This window comes from Triturus cristatus, chromosome 9, assembly GCF_964204655.1.
Source record: "Triturus cristatus chromosome 9, aTriCri1.1, whole genome shotgun sequence".
Taxonomy (NCBI): Eukaryota; Metazoa; Chordata; class Amphibia; order Caudata; family Salamandridae; genus Triturus; species Triturus cristatus.
The window spans coordinates 183,586,652-183,604,218 of record NC_140592.1 but is presented as its reverse complement, the minus strand read 5'-3'; the positions used below and the strand labels follow the sequence as shown (position 1 = coordinate 183,604,218).

Here is a 17,567-nt window from a genome sequence, read left to right as displayed (position 1 = left end):
TCTCTCTCTCTCTCTCTCTCTCTCTCTCTCTCTCTCTCTCTCTCTCTCTCTCTCTCTCTCTCTCTCTCTCTCTCTCTCCCTTGCTCTCTCTTTTTATCTTTCTCTCTCTCTCTTTCTCCTTCTCTCGCTCTCTCTATATCCATCCATCTCTCTTCTCTCTCCCTCTTTCTCTCTCTCTCACTCTCTCTCTTTGCAAACATTTGGGAAGGCTTTAAAAGACCAGTGCTCGAGCAGACATCAGTTCTTAATTTAAAGAATCTTGATTTACCATCATATGGGCTAATTCCCACTCTTGACTGAGGCAAATGGATATTTGCCATTGTTTTAGAAAAAGTTCAGGAGCTGTACATCACATAAACTATAATCACCATCAATAATCTATTTTCAGACAATAATTAGAGTTTGGTATGAGTTGAAGGGCTTTAATAATCAAATCTCTTAGTGAATCATCTTTTTTAGATCACATGTTAAATTAACCAATATAGTCATTAGAATCTCAATTGAAGTCAATAATCAATAATGAATCAATACAATTGGAATGAAAAATGCATTTAGACCGTTGCATAAAGATAAAAGCCCTATTCTAACAATCGGGGAGAAGGTGTCAGTCAAAACCCATTAAGAGTTTTAGTTTGAGAGAGTGAGAAATAGCATAAAGCTTTAGCATTAAAATCAGTTCAATAAATCAGAAATGGATCAAAGCAGAACTTCCTAATAAGAGAGGTTCAAGAAAACCGCAGTGGAGTTTCTGAGCAGCATGGAATCAGGTGGTGAAAATGGTAAAGCAAAGAGTCTCCTGACTCTATTCTAGGAATGCACACTATTACAGTCATCACAGTCTGAGCTTTTGCAACATGTTGCTCCTTCCTTCAGCCAATCAGTTTTCGATGCTCTTCATGGGAACAGGATCATTCCTTATTGTCTCACAGGAATACAATAGTCCACGGACAACAATGTTAAATTTCCAACTAAGTTATATCAGTTTTAAGTTTGTATGATTAATTAATTTATTTATTTATTTGTTTTGAAAGTCTTATATAGCGCGAACAAGATCCTTGCGGATATCAGAGCGCTTTACATAACAACAACTATAAGTTGAAACAAACAATAGTGTGCAGGTCACAGTCATATAAAAACAACATTTTGAGCAAGAAATCGTAGGAGGATTAATCAGGTAGTGCATTTTAAACAAGCTCTAAAGAACTCGGGGCATGGATAGCTAGTGCTCATGTAAATTTTGCCATGAGCAACGCTTTAACTTCTTTTTTTAACGATGCGGAAGAGTCATTCAGTCTGGTTTCAGGGGGAAGAGAGTTCCATATTTTGGGCGCCATCCCTGAGAAGGATAGTTTATAGGTTTTCTTCTTGTTGAACCTTTGTGGTTTCAGTAGAAGTTTTCCCGCATTTCTAGGGGACCTTAGACCACCAGAGATAGTCAGTTTCTGCGCGAGGTAGCTGGGAGTGTTGTGATGTAAGGCTTTATGAGTCATGCACGCAATTTTTAGATGGATTCTAGCTTCAAATGGTAGCCAGTTCAGGGATTTTAGGTCAGGAGAAATGTGAGCACTTCTTTTCGAGCCAGTGATGGATCTAGCTGCCGCGTTGATAGTTGCTCTTAGTGGGGCTGTTGCAGCTTTTGGGAGGCCACATAAGGAGACACTTCCGTACTCCACATGAGGGATAACTAGAGCTTGTACTGCAAATCTGAAGTCCTCGAAAGGCAGGAAGGGTTTCAACTTCCTCAATGTATTTATCTGGAAATTAGCTCCCTTTGTAGCGTTACTGATGTGTTTTTGCATCGTAAGGTTGCTGTCGAGGGTAATTCCCAAGGATTTTGCTGAATCCACGATGGTTGGTTGAACGTTGAAGGCGGTAAGCTGTTTGATCAAGTCGTGCATTAAAGGGACTTTGACCGGTGGTGCTATGAGGAGGAATTCTGTTTTTAGCGCGTTCAGTTTGAGATGATTGTCTGAAAGCCTAGACTGGGTGGTCCTGAGTGTGGAGTTAAGCATATTAATGTCTTCTAGGGAGTTGATCTTGAGATATAGTTGTGTGTCGTCCACGTACATATGGAATCGTACATTAGATGCGTGCAGAATTTCAGTGAGAGGTTCCATGAACAAGTTAAATAAGGTTGGCGAGAGTGAGGACCCTTGCGGAACCCCAAGTGTTACAGGAGAGGAATTGGAGAGCGCGTTGTTGACCTTGAATTTTTGTGTACGGTTATGGAGGAAGGAGGTAAACCAGTTTAACACTGTGCCTGACAGACCCATTCTATGCTCCAGGAGATCAATTAGTTTCTGGTGCTTGACCGTATCAAAGGCTGAGGAAAGGTCTAGCAGGATGAGTAGGCACGAATTGTTCTGGTCAAGGAATTGTAACGCATCATCAATAATATGTGTCATGGCTGATTCTGTGCTGTGACCTGCTCTGAAACCTGATTGGTGTATATTTAGGAGTTCAAAGTGATCTATGTGATTGGTTAGTTGTCGGTGAATACATTTTTCCAGCAGTTTGGCCAGGGTGGGAATATTGGATATGGGTCGATAGTTGTTAAGGTCCGTAGGGTCAGCAGTGGGTTTCTTTAGAATAGGTGAGACTTGACCTACTTTGAGGGAGTCCGGGATGCAGCCTTGTTGAAGTGAGCTGTTAATGATTTTGGTACAAAGTTGAAGAAGCCAGGGGGCAAGGTCTTTGACTGCATTGGCAGGGAGGGGGTCAATGAGGTGATTGGCCGGTTTCAGGGTATTGAGGATTTTGCCTAGGGCGTGTTCAGTGTACGTATCAAAGGAGGACCATGCTGCCTCGTTTTTAGGGCCAAGCTTAGGGGGGGTTGGCCAGACGTGGTTGGAAAAGAGGTGGAGATTTCTGTATTAGGAGCAGAGTGTGGTAGTTGGTTATTGAGGAGATCCTTCAAGATGTTGTCGGTCTTCAGATTAAAGAAAGTAGAGAATTCTTTACAGTTAGGTTGAGGGCGAGCTAGGTCTTGTAGCCGGTAGGGTGCATCCTTGGATTGATTTTTGATTAATTCGAAAAGTTTTTTGGGGCGGTTTTTTGCTTGGTTTAGTTGATGGCTGAAGAAATCAGCTTTAGTGCGCTTAATCTTTTTTAGTAAGCATTTCTCTTTTTCCTTAGAAGTTTAAGGTGGATAGCTGAAGGGACTGATCTCCAGTTGCGTTCAAAGGATCTGAGGGCCCGTCTGTCCTCATTAAGCAGCGTGTTATACCAAGGCTTGGAATCTTTAATGGGAGCTCTCTTAAGTTGCAGAGGGGCTACCTTATTAATTATCATAGTCATAGCGTTGAGATTGTGGTTGGTGAGAACATGAACGTCAGAGGTGACTGGAGGGGGCTGGAGCAGATTGTAGCTGGAAGAGGGTAGTGAGTTGGGATTGAGTTTTTTCAGGTCTCTTTTCCAGATCTTTGGTTTTGTGGATTGCGCTGAAATTAGTTTGGTGGTTCCCTTGATATAGAAGGCAATAATATGATGGTCCGACCAGTCACAAGGTTGGATCGAATCCACATGGATGATGTCAGATTTAGCGATTATAAGATCAATGGTTGAGCCTTTATTGTGTGTCGGGCTGTTGCAGGATTGGATGAGGGCAAGATCATCCAAGAAGTTTTTGAAGCTCTTGACCACTGGGTCATTGTTGTCGTTCCAATGGAGATTGAAGTCGCCAAGGAATATTTGGGTATTCTGCTGACCCGTGTTAGAGGCGATCAAGTCCATGAGGTGTTCGATGAAGAGGAGGTTGTCTCCTGGGGGATGATAGATGATGTGGGATGAACATACTGGTTTGCCATTGCAACTAATGTCCAGACACAAGTATTCGCATGATGTGAAAGTAGGCGATAAGGCTCTGTTTATGGTAATGCTGCTGCTATGCCACCCCCTATTTTGTTTGTTCTGTCTAATCTAATGATGTCGTAGTCAGGTGGTACAAGGATGTCAAGGAGAGGGGTGGATGATTCTTTTAAACAGGTTTCAGTTAGAAATAAGATATCCAGCTCCTGAGAGATGATGAGGTCAGCTATGTCAGCTGCGTGTCTGGAGGCCGATCTACAGTTTAGCAAAGTGCCTTTCAGATGGGGTGAAATGAGGGAAGAGGATGGGTCCTGAATGATAGGGATTCTTCGTAGGTTGTTATCAATGACTCCTCTGTTGTTGTGTGTAGTGAGTCTGCAGGGGTTGAAGGGGAGAGTCGGGATGGTCATCTGAGAGGGCGTGAGGGAGTTGGGGCGGGAGGTTTTGTAGGGGTGCAGAAGGGAGAGGAGATCGCTCTCTGAAAACGGGTTGGTGCTGCGCCTTGGGTGTGTTAGTGTGTTGTGAGACGGAACTGTTTTCCAGCTGGGTGGGTGCATTTTAGGGGCGGATGAAAAGAGGTCCGGGCGCTCGTGTAATTTATAAGTCGTTGAGGGGGTGAAGTGCAATGAGTATTTAGACAGAATCATCTTGAACGCATGTAGCTCTGCTTGAATTTGGTGCAGGACGATCATAATATCCTCTAGTCTAGGGTCTGGTGCGGATGGGAGAGAGGTTAGGGAGTGTGTTATGCCTGAGGATGGCTGTGTGGGGGGGTGTAGAGTGGGGGTTGCTGGCTGTTGAGAAGGTGTGGAGATAGGATGGAGGGTGGAATGCTCAGAGGGAAGCGTAGTATCTAAGGGGGGGGTGAAGTGCAACGTTGTTAGCCTGCTGACTATGTGGTGGTGGGTGAATGCGCTGTGGGGAGTATGTGTCAGGAGAGGCATTGTCTGGCAAAGTGGAGGTGGCAGGAGAGGAAGAGACAGTGGGGAGAGGAGCGGAAAGCTTTGGAGGAATACGATCCCCGCCAGAGAGAGGCACGTGGGCTGCCTCCGTCATGCTGGGCCATAAAGAGCATGGGCCAGGTGCAGTGGCGGGAGGACTGTAGATGTTAGGGGTGTACAGGGGGGAGTTCCGTAAGGCACCGGTGCCAGTAGTGGCGGCTGGGGCGTGTGCAGGGCGAGGGCGTGATGTGAGCAGGATGGTGAGGAAGGGGTGAAACGCGATGTGTGGGAGAGGGGTGTAAATTGAGTGGGAGATGGACGAGGACAGGGCGGAAGCGGGCAGGTAATGTTAGTCATGGTGGGGGGGCTATTCCGCTCTGTGTAGCCGCAGGTATATGGATATAGATACCCAGTTTTTAATGATGGGGAAGATGTTGTCAAAGAGATTTAAATTACGGTCTGTGGCTTGGATGAGAATAGTGCCGTTATTGTAAATGGTGATGGTTGCTGTCGCTTGATAAAGTTGGGAGGGGGAGATACTGAAGGCTGTCCCATGCGCGGATTTCCTCGTAGAGGAGAAAGAGAGAGAAGCTAGGAAAGCCTTTCTCAATTGAGCTCTTCGTTTAGTGTGGAAAATGAAATCAGCGGTAGAAAACCCACTATGAATTGAAAATCGGGGTCGGCGAAGAGAATTGCGGGGTGGAGTTTTATGAAATTATGCTTGAAACGTTTGGATGATAGTTTAGAGAGGTTAGGGGGATAAATGATGCTGTAGGTGTGTGTACCAGCAAGCTCCATGGTGTGAACCCCCCAAAGCAGTGTGAATCGCGCTAGGGAGAAGCGATAGGGGGGTGAGCGGCGTGAGGGCTGAAGCCGGGGGCAGAGTAGCATTAGACTGAGAGGAAAGGTGGCAAACTGGAAGCAGATGTAAGCCCCTAGGTGCCGATTGCAGATAGGGAAGAGAAGTGCAAAAAGGGGGGTGGACAAGGAAAAGAGTAAAGGTTTAGGGGCAGAAAAAAAAAAGTGTGGAGAGAGAACGCGATGGTCAGTCTTATCTGGGATGATGGGTGGGAGCAGTCTAAGATGGCTGCCTCATTGGGACTGCACAAATAGTGCAATTATGTAGTCCATTGTCAGTTTCTGTTGCTCAAGTGAGCAGCCTTATTGTCTTATGTCACTGACTATAGGGGAAGTTGGGAGCTCTGGGCAGAGGGGGACCAACTATGTAGATAAGCTATAGAGACTAAGGTAGTGGGAGATATTCCTATGTCAGTGTTGGTGGCTCAGTGGTAAGCTATTTATGGTCTCGGCCATTTTAGGTAAGCCTAGCACTGGTTGCCACCATCTTATGGAAATTAAAAGGGACAAAAAAAACGAGCAAGCCAATATGGGGTGGAGGGTGCCCAAAAAGGGGGAAAGGATGCCAGTAAAAGAAATACCTTAGGGAGGAAGCTGTGCCAAGGTGGAGAGAACTCCAGAATTATGTGTTGTATCCTTGTGATGAAGCCGTTCCAATATGGCCGCCTCCTTTGGATAGAGCCTCTTAGACAGCTGTGCAGTCCTATGTCATTTCCATTGACTATGGATGGCCTGGTGTAGTCTTGTTTCCCTTTCCAATCACATTTCCATTCATCATTTTGTTTTTAGTCCTTTTTCAATTGTTGTGTTTTGTGTTGGTTCCACAGGAGGTTCTGTTGATCTCTGATAAGAGTGACCCAATGGCAGGGGGTGGGCCTTTCACCCTTGTTGTTGGAGTGGTCAGCCATTTTGCTAATCTGTACCCCAAAAAATACTGTCAGCCATTTTTGCGTGAAGTTAGAGATAAAAGTTAGAATAATAATACAAAAAGTAAAAGTAGAAGTGATATTAAGGTATCCCTGATGTTGTCATTGCATTCATTGTTTAATCGATATAATCGAGCTACATGCTACGTCAGGACCATCCTTTTGAAAATCAAGCGTTCTGTAGTAATGAATCCTAGTTCGCTGTGTAATAATTCTATTGTACCGTACCACAGAAAACACAGTGAAAGGAGATCAACTAACTGTGCGCTCTCGGCGTTGTTAAGCACTGATCCAGGGGGCGGGGCTAAGTAGCGGCTTCCTCCGCTGAACCAGGAAGAGTATCGCCCGGTCTGGCCCCCGATCTCACCTCCACAGCCTCTCAGTTTGTCTCCGATCGGAGCGCAATGGCTGCAATCCCTCCGGGAGATCCCGCCTATCCTCGGTCAGCCCGCAACCACTTCCAGGGGCCACTGAATCAACGGACCGCGAGGAGACCGAAGTGCGCTGACTCGCGATGCGAACTTGCCGAGGCGAGGAGAACCCCCCACCTCTTCTGTGGGCCACAGGGGCCCGCTCTCGCCACTGGCAGGACAGTCTGCTGCCTCGTTTAGGGGTCAGAGGGTCCTGTTCTTGCTGCCCTGCAGGTCGTCTGCAGCCCCGTCCGGTGGACGCAGAGGTCTGTTCCAGCTTTGTTAAGGACAGCCTGCTGCCTCGTCTGAACATTCAGGCGCCTCATCACGGGGTTGGGGGGCCTTGCTCCTGCCGCCACAGAGGTCGCCTGGAGCCCCGACCGGTGGCCGCAGAAGTCTTCTCACACCTCCTCGCTGACAACCTGCTACCTCGCCCGCAGGTCAGAGCCTGTGTCTGATCGGACTGATGGCTGTGATGATCTCTACCGCCTCGACGATGATCCATCAACTTCGGAGATGGCGGCCAGTCAGTCGTACCTTCCAATGGACATGTCCAGGTGAGCGACATTCTCTGGTATCGATCCAGATCCAGAGTAGTTTCATAGGCTGTATTATTAAATCCTGTTACGCTTGCAATTTCAGTTCTGTTTCGTGACTGCCACTAACAGGGATATTCCGATTAAGGGATCCCAAGTGCTCGGAGCTCCTTCGGAGAGCTCCTACCAGTCGGCCATTTTCTCATATATGTATAAACTACATTTCTAACCTTCTAATATATTGAGGTTATTAACAATGGTCTATGTTGAAAGTGAAACATCAATTTAACAAAAAGAAAACATTTTGCACAGCAGCGATTCATTGTTCTCCTAAAAATGCTGCATCTTCGTATATGAACTCTTCATCACCCTATTAAAAGACTAATGTTATATTAATTTGTTAACAGTGATCTTTGAGTAAGTAAAATCATTCTGCAGAGTTATATAAAAACATGTATGCAACTATTATTCACTATGAAAAACATGGACATGGAAAGAAAAAACAAACATTTTCAGTTATGTCAGCATTCTTTAGTCATGTCAGCTTTATGTCAAGCATTGCCATTTTAGCTATTCAAATCTATTACAGTAAATATGGTTGCGTACTAAAATGTTTGTATTTATACACATTTATTTTCGTTAAACCTACACGTAAACACTGCACATTTATTTAAAATACATTATTTTTCAATCGTATTAAAAACGCCTCTACAACAGAAGAAATGCTGTGACCGGATATGCTAAAATGCTACGTAACGATGGTAAACATATCATTGTTATGGGAATAATCCTTATGTACGTTATGATGTTTTTCATATAAATGTGGAAGCCTAGTTTTTTGATGATGATTCGTGATCCTGTGGTCTACTCCCTCTGTGTAAGATTCACGTCTGGCCAAATGAAAACTCTTTGGGTTATGGGCCAGTTGAAGGGGTAATGTGGCAAATAACATCAGTGTGGAGTATGCAGGAAAGCTCAGAAGACCTGGAAATATATTATAGACTGTCAATTACTAGTAAGGATGACATCATTTGTGAAATGATTTATTGTGAGGATCATATCAGAATTATTCAATTTGTCTTTTTTTTACATGATTTTTATGTTGCACTAATGTGCACTGTAAATAATGTCTGTCTTCTGAAAGTTTTGTATCTGCTCATTTGTCTTTTAACAGTTTTTAGTTATGAATTGTGTATATGACTTCCATTAAAAACCATCCATATGTCCCCTGAGGGCACGTCTTTTGATGTTCCGTCATAGATAATTAACATCTTAGAAGGAAAGCTGGGAGCTGGCCAACCTATCAGAATGCTCCCACTGTAAGCTATAGTTATTCTTACCGGATTGCAAAGGGAGCATTCTGTGCTGTCAGCTCCCTGTCATTTGGTGTGCTCTGGGGCCCACCCAGTCAATGGACTAGCGTTTATAAGAATTTTTGGGCAGATTTACAATAAACTAACGCAGCACGGTGCAGCAAGTCATTTTGCTGCGTCGTGCTGCGTTAGTTTGGAAACCACAACGATGCAACATAGTTACAACAATATGTAGCATCTCTGTGCTTCCCCCTGCGCTGGAGCACAAACTGCTGCCATGCGCTGACGCAGGCACCCTTGCACCATGGTGCAAGGATGCCTGCGTCGTGGGGAGATTGTTTTTGTTCAGGGAGGGTTCCCTTCCTGCACAAAACCAATCTGAAATGCCGATTTTCAACTTTTATGTGGGCTGCAGTAGCACAGATAGAAGTTGATAAACAGCATTCTTTCAATGATTGTTTATGTGCAGGAAGGGAACCCTGCTTGAAAAAACACTATCATTAGAGGTGATTTCCTCTTTCAATGTGTGCTGCAGAATGCAGCACGCATACAAACAGGAAACAAAAAATAGGAGAAATGAATAGATTTCTCCTTGTTGCGCCTCCCTACGCCTCCCCGGGGAAGGCGTCGCATTCACATGCATATCCAGATTTACGATTCCTCGTAAATCTGGAAATGTGTCTTGTTCCATGGGTGCTCAGTAGGAACACCCACAGCAACACCCATGGAACGCCCCTTACACGCAACATGCTGCGTGTAAAGGGGCCATATTCACAAGGACAGGAAAAGCCGCGCAGGGTGGCTTTTCCTGTCTTTGTAAACATGGGGCAGTGTATTGCGCTGCCAGTGCGTCACAAAACGTGATGTACTGGCAGCTCGAGGAGCTTGTAAATCTGCCCTAGAGAGTGCAGCGGGAGCAGGAGTGTCCTCTCACCTAAAATATGCGGTGAATGGAGAGTGGTTCAACACCTAACCATCAACAAATTGCAAATTCCTTAAGAGCCTTTATCTGTTATTGTTTGTTACGATATTGATTAACATTGCTTGTAATGATGAAAAATGTCAATACAAAACTTTTTTAGAAAATATATATGAAGCGAAAACAATGGCTTAATTCCACCCCAGCGCTCCGTCATCCTGCTGCTCTGAAGTAGTCATTTTAGACACACCTGACTCCTCCCTTGCTGTGCTGTGCCTAATCAACCAATAAAAATGTCCTTTTTTGTGTGGTTACCCCCAATTTTTATTTTTTATTTTATTGCTGGCTTTTAAGCTCTACCACACGTGCTTTGATCCCTAAACATGTAGAAATTCACTAATCCATTATTAGCTTACTTACACTTACACTTACACTAGGGCGCACCTATGATAAAGAGTTAAAATGTCACCTGTGGACTGCAGCACTTCTTTAACCATCCAAAACAAACAGAGCTTCATGCCGACAATTGTAGCCTGACTGCTGCAAGTTTTAACTCTGCAATGCAACCTGTTAAAATAACAGGTAAGAAAGAAAAGTAACATTTGTTTACTTGGTTTTCTTTTATGTTTGTTTGATTGAGTGGGATTACACTTCCTTCTGCAAAGCTAGGAGAGAAGCTCAGCTAGCTATGTCTGACATAGGTACTGCGGGAGGCTGATTGACCACTATGGGAGTGTGAAGCGTTTTCCACCCTATATTTCAGACATGGCCTTCAGTTTGGGTCCTTAACAGTGTGGACGGTAAATAACAGACATTACTGCTGACAGTTAAGGGCAATAATGCTTAAATGACTTATTGCACCAAACCTACACATTGCAAGTAATTTTACAAAAAAATTGTTGTTTTCTCTATTGTTTCTCAGGATTCCAAGGTTTGACGCACAGAGCCCTGCTGAAAAGGCAATTGTAGTGCTTATAAAGGTATTTTATAAATATGCTGGAAAAGGAGGCAACCCACTGTGTCTTGAGAGGCACGAACTCAGACAGCTACTGAGAAAAGAAATGCCAACACTGAACTCGGTAAGTTGACTTGTAAATCCACGTTTTCTCCGGTGTCGTATTGCCAGTCAGCTAAAACTTTTCTAAAAGTTTTGAAGTCATACATTAAAAGGCAACAGTTAAACTACCTGCATGGTGGCCTTTTTAATTATTATATGTGCCAGTTTTTTAAAAAGAGACTAAATAAGTGAGCACTTTCTTTGTAAATATGGAGAGCTTGAGGACTGTGATGTACATGAAGGTTTTCTTGCTAGCCACTCGGTGTGTGTGTGGTCTCGAGGGCCTCGTGGTATCATTGTTTTTCCTGCTCTCCATGTGCTTCCCTTGCTCCAACGTGACCCTAATAAGGTGTGATCCAGTTGCGCATTTGGGGCCGTATTACACAAAGTACCCTGGGTTCGCAACAGGCATTTGTGGCCACTTTGTGTGTCCCCAGAGCACTTTGGTGTTACAGAAGGGGCCGCAGAAGCTTGTGCGGCCCCTTCTGTAATACCAATAGAGCTGGCAGGAGCGGCCCATGTAGGTAAGAGTGATGGGTCAGTGGGAGTCGACAGACGATGACGCGGAAAAATCAAATTTAAAAAAAGAAAACCACTTAATGAGCGCAGGCTAAGTGGTTTTCTTTTTTAAAATGTTATTCTCCCTTGTCGTCTGACAACTCTGCCCCACTACTTTTACCTGCATGGGCCGCTCTCAAGCGCTGCTACACATAAAGCGTCAGCACTATCTTCAGTGGGCCTTCCCTCATTTGCATGGGGGCATGTCCAATCAAATAAGGGAATCCTTTTGCCTCTGCTCCCGCGCTGTATTACAGATGCGGGCGCAGAGACAAAGAAGTTCTCAGTGTGCCCTCTGAGAGCAGCCCTCTGGAGATGGGACAGGGGTCCAATGAAACCTCTAGACATTAAAAAAAGTGGAAGGAATTGCTTGCATTTACCCCTCAGACCTCCTCGTCACTGAACTTCAAGCTGACACCACCGACTCCTGCGAATATCTTGCACTCTCCAATTGTCACAACGCTACCCAGTTGTGCAAATTGCACATCTTCTACCACCTGCCAGGCAAGAATGACACCTTGATCAACAACCTCATGGAAATCATTACAGCTAAAGTTTCCCCCACTCCAATGACATTTTCCTCTGAGACGGTAATCTGCACTGGAATGACCTCAATGACCCTCAGGTTAACGCCCTCAAAGACTTCCTTGCTGACCAATCACTTACTCAAGCCTGCACATTACCAACTCACACAAAAGTGCCACACTGGATTGGATCATTGCTAAGGCAACAGCGGTCAGGCTTAACTCAATAGATCTATGCGACTGGTCTGACCACCACGCTATTACCTTCCTATTGACTGGCACCCACAAGACAAGACCAGCCCAACCTGTGAAACCGAAACTCTGGCTCAGGGACACAAAGAGCCTAGATCTCGAGAAGCTGAATGCACGTTGCAAGAATGACCCCCCCCCCCCCAATCTCTCAAAGGTCAAAGACCTTACAGACACTACAACTCGATTATGTCTAACACAATTGATGATCTTGCCCTGCTAAAGCTAAAAAGATCCAGAGTTCAACACAAAAAACCCTGGTTCACCGAATCCCTCAACAATGAAAGGAGAACCCTCTGGCAAACAGAAAGAACCTGGAGACAGCACCTCTCAGCCTCCCAACTAAAACTTCTCTGACAGACCAGAAATGCTTACAAGAGGAACATCCTCAAATCAAAAAGAGTTCTTTAGATCGGAACTGGAAAACGTTAAGAACCAACCTCGTAAGTTCTTTGAAACGGTCAGACACCAATCTAACAAACTGGCTAAAACTTCCAAAGAAACCTCAAAATCCTTAATAACCTGTAAGGGGTTCTCCTCCTTATTTACAGCCAAAATTACCTCCCTAGGAAAATAACTTAATTCCGCCACCAACATCCGACTTCTTCCTGCCGAGTCCCATCTCTTCTCTCTTACCCCCAGACAACACCCAAGAACCAAGCGCATTGTTCCAACTTCAAGTTATATGGCGACCATTCCATCCCGAAAATTCTATCCTCCTTAAATCCAATTAACCACTTTAATGACCAACTCCCCTCCAGCTGCGTGGCTACGACCTCACAATTTATCAATCAATCAATCAATCAGTACATTTGTAGAGTGCACTACTTACCCGTGAGGGTCTCAAGGCACTGGGGGGGAGCTATCATTCCCATTTGTACTACAATATTCAACGCTTCCCTACTACAAGGGTCCATACCTGGCTCTCTAAAAGACGGTCAAGTCGTCCCCATCTTTAAAAAAAAACCTTGAATCCTGCTTCTCCAGACAATTTCAGACCAATATCCAATATCCCACTTCTAGTGAAAGGTCTGGAGAAATGTGTGCAACTTCAGCTGAGCCAACATATCACCAACTTTAATCTGCTAGATGAATTCCAATCTGGATTCAGGTTTGGGCACAGCACGGAAATTACTATTCTCCATATTGTGGATGATGCTCTCCAAGCCCTTGACCAAGGCAAAACACGTCTCCTAATTCTACTGAATTGATCCTCGGCATTCGACACAGTCACTCACGAGAAACTACATGAACGCCTCAAATTCAGGATGGGAGTAAGGGGAACCATTCCCGAATGGTTTAGATCCTTCCTCCAGAACCACACCCAGAGATTCTTAGTCAACAGTAATCTATCTGTTCCTTCCCCGATAATGATCAGAGTCCCCCAAGGATCAACTATTTCCCCAACCCTCTCCAATCTCTACCTTGAACCATTAGCTCAATTACTACGTACCACCAACATCTCCTTTCACATCATTGCCGATGATACCCAGATCTACATCAAAATCTCATCTCTAGAGAAGGTCTACTCTTCGAATGAGGCCCTAAAGCTGCCTGTTCAATGGCTCGCCTGCAACCAGCTCAAACTAAATGCACAAAAAAACAGAGTTCCTTCTAATCTCCCCCATCAAAAGTAACTGTGACATCCGGGAATGGACCAAGTCAATCACAGCACTAAACTGCACATAATGGAATCTGCCAAATCTATCTGCATAACACTGGACAGCAACCTGAATATGCGAGACCACATCAACTCAATGGCTAAAACTGCCAGGTTTCACCTGAGCTACCTGAAGAATATAAAGCCTTTCCTAGATGCCTCTGACCTAAAAATAGCAGACCCGGCATTAGTTATCTCCAGAATCGAATACAGATGCTCAATCCTTTCAGGCCTGCCCAAGATCTCCACAGCACCCCTAAAAGCTTGCCTCAATGCCACCTCCAGACTCCTAACATGCTCAAAAACATTCGACCACATCTCACCACATCTGAAGGCACTGACCTAGCTTCCTCTTGAAGCCAGAATCCAACTCAAACTGGCATGTATCACCCACAATGCACTACACACAAAATCCCCAGCATATCTCGGCCAGAAAAGCATGGTTTCTGGAGGAGCCAGAAACTCCAGGTCCACCAGAGACTTTGTGCTCCAGCCACTCTGCTTCCAAAAGGAAAAAACTTACAATTGTGCTTTCTCTGGGGCCGCACGAAGAATCTGGACCTCGCTGCCCTCTTTAATCAGAAAAATTCCCTCTGTCAATATTTAAGAAGGTAGCCAAAACCTTCCTAATAGGCAAGTTTCTCCCATAAATCATGCATTGCACACACCACTCAGTGGCTTTGCTTATTTTTGTTGCCGCTAGAGTTTGTACTTGCTGGCGGCTATCCATCTTGTACTGACCTTGCACTCCCACAAATATATTTGCTTGATGTCTCTGCATTATGATCTGAACATTGCATACACTCTGTTATTCCCCAAATGTTTCACCTCCTTCTACTCCTACTTATTTTTTTTTTCTTTGACTCTTTCATACTTGTATACAATGTGTTATCCCTGTAAAGCTCTCTAATACCCTAACGGGTCACGTTCGCGCTCTATAAAACACAAAATAAATAAATGCATCCCCATGCAAGTGGGTGCAATCACTGACTGGACCTGCCTGAAAATAGCTCTCTAATCCCCCTTCAAAGTGAAGGCGGGTTGCCGCCTGCACTGTGAAAACATGGAGCGGCTTTAAAGCAGCCACCCCTGTTTTTTCACATGAATGCGCTTCCCCCAGGGCAGCACGAGTTTGCGGCTGTGCTTAGGGCAACCCATTCATCACTTTACGGCATATTTTCCTTCATTGTGCTTGGTGCACTGTTTTAAAGGTGTGCCCACCGCAATGAAGGAAAATGTGCTGCATGTATAATGCAACCCAGATCTTCACAATGGTAGGTAGAATGTGTTTCTTTTCTAGGGATTGAGACAGGCATCTGTATACATTTACTGATCATGGCTGCAGGATGGCTATGAGGTACCTTTTGGGTGACAGGTATCCCTACAGTGTAGCCTGCCTACAAAAGAACAGTGTAGTGTTGTTATGTTATGTTAGTAGTGCTAGGTTTTCTCATTCCTATTTATCAGAAGTTAACAAGAAGCTGACCATAGTTATTACATGCCCATGGATTGCCTGAAGAACCAGGTTTTCAAATCCCTACAAAACACCACTTCTGAAGTCTGCATTCACAGATCCAGAGGAAGAAGATTCCACATTTTAGCCGCCAGCAAACTAAAAGATCTTCCACTTAAGCGAGCTCTGTGGACTTTGGAAATTGTCACTTTAGCTGTTCCAGATGATCTGCGATTACTATTGGGCCGGTAAAATGTAATCATAGTAAACAGGAAACGCGGACCTTTGCCATTTCTTATACTGTGACAGAAACATAAGGCTTTAAATGCCACTCTGTCCTGCATGGGGAGCCAGTAGAGATTTACTAGGGCTGGGCCCAGAGAGGAACGCCTTGGAATATTCAGCAGCCTGCGGGCGGCAGTATTCTGCACCCTCTGCAACATTCCTATTCTGCCCTTGGAGACCCCAAGATAAAGAACTTTGCAGTAGTCCATGCAAGACACTATCAGCACTTGGATAACTGTTTTCTTTACTGACTCTGGCAGAAATGTTAGGATTTTTTTACGAAGCATCCTCAGGATGCCCAAGCAAGTGCCAGCCAATGCAGAGATTTGGTGGTCAAAGGACAGTGCAGTCTCGAACCAAAACGCCAACTTTTTTATTTTAGGTTTATGGACAGGGACCTGTCCTAGTTCCGGGGTCCACCACACAGAGGACCAAATGGACGATTGCTTGCCAACCACAAGAATATCAGTTTTTCCAGTGTTTTATTGCAAACATCTGGAAGTCATCCATTTTGCAAGGTCCATCAGGCATGCTCTAAACTTACGGGCCGCATCAACTTCGTCCAGTGCCAAAGTGATGATCAACTGATTATCATCAGCGTATGATACCATCTGTACTTCATGACGCTCCACTACATCCACCAGTGGGTGCATATACACATTAAACAGGGTTGGGATCAAAGCCGAACGCTGAGGCACTCCTTTCAGCAAGCGGCGAATCTCAGACATGTATGACTGCTGGATGGCCTGGAAAGATCGATCTTGTAAGAAATTTGTAAACCAGTCAAACACAGCTCCCCTCACTCCAAGTTCCAATTGGCTTTCCAGAAGAGAGCCATTGGAAACTCTGTCAAACGCTGCACTTAAATCTAACAGGATCAAGGCCGCTGTCTTACCCTCACCTGCAGTCATTCTCAGAGATTCTGATGCAAGAAGTAGAGCCGATTCTGTACTGTACATGGATCTAAATCCTGATTGAGTCTTGTGTAGCATATTATTTCCTTCAAATTACTTTGTTAACTGAAGGGTTAAAAATGTATTTGCTCATATTCTCTGGGAGGGTGGGATCCAATTATGGTTTCCTAAGTAGAGGGACCACCATTGCGTGCTTCCAGTCCTGTGGGACGATACCAATGGTGAAGAAAAGATTGAGAAGATTTCAAACAACAGGAGCTATAACATTCTCTCCATGTAACAGCATTTTCGAAGGCATGGGTTCAGTAGGGGTAACCCGATTTCACAGCATAGAGAAGACCAAGATTCTCCAACAACATTGGATTTTTAAGACTAAACAAATTTCGGACGGAAGTGCGTTCTCCAGGGGATGAACTTAAAATTCCTACTCACTTCAGGGAAGGAGGCATAGATCATATCAATCTGTTTAGAAAAATAGCGGGCCACTAAGTTACATTGTTCTGTAGAGGAGGGGATGGAGACAGTGACTCATTCCAGAGAGGAGAGGTTTTTGAAAATCTAAAAGATCTCTCTGGATGAACCTCTCGAGGCTTTAATTGTGAGCGTATTAGAATTTAGTGCAAGTGTTTTGATCTGTTTACGATAATTTTTTAGTGGTTCTAAATTTGCAACTTTGTCCTTCAGCCTATTGCCTCTTCTCCAGAAGCATTCTACCATTTTACAGTTCTTTTTAAGGCCCAGAAGTTCTTTAGTAAAACATTTAGCGTTTGGATTTTGACGGGTGCTATTCCCTGTCATAAGAGGAGCTGGAGTGTTCAGAGCCTGACTTATCCAAGAAGATATTTGTTTATTGGTGGTTACCATAAACTGCCACAAGAAGAGCGATGCACACTTACTCCCACACCCGATGACGCATTTTAATTTGCTGTTACTTAACTTAAATGAAATAACTCTTAGTCCCCAACATCCCCCCTCCCTGCTTCCCCGCACTTTGGGCCTAAAACTGCCCAAATCCTCAATTGTGCAGAGTGCCTGTCACCCTAGTTCTAAACTAACTGGAAAGTCGGGGTGGCCCCTCCTCTCCCACATTCGCCAGCCTGCATCTATATATCTCCTTTTTAATTGTCTTGAATACACCTAAAGTCAAACAGAGTCAC

The 17,567-nt window shown here is 44.6% G+C and overlaps 1 protein-coding gene across 1 annotated transcript in view; it reads left to right on the top strand.

Annotated features, from left to right (window-relative positions):
- Window positions 1–17,567, top strand: part of LOC146797603 (uncharacterized) — a 327,128-nt gene that overhangs the window by 300,167 nt on the left and 9,394 nt on the right. The window contains exon 3 of the mRNA XM_085624705.1: window positions 10,633–10,789. Within this exon, the coding sequence (XP_085480831.1) occupies window positions 10,633–10,789 (157 nt within the window). The remainder of the gene's footprint in view (window positions 1–10,632; window positions 10,790–17,567) is intronic.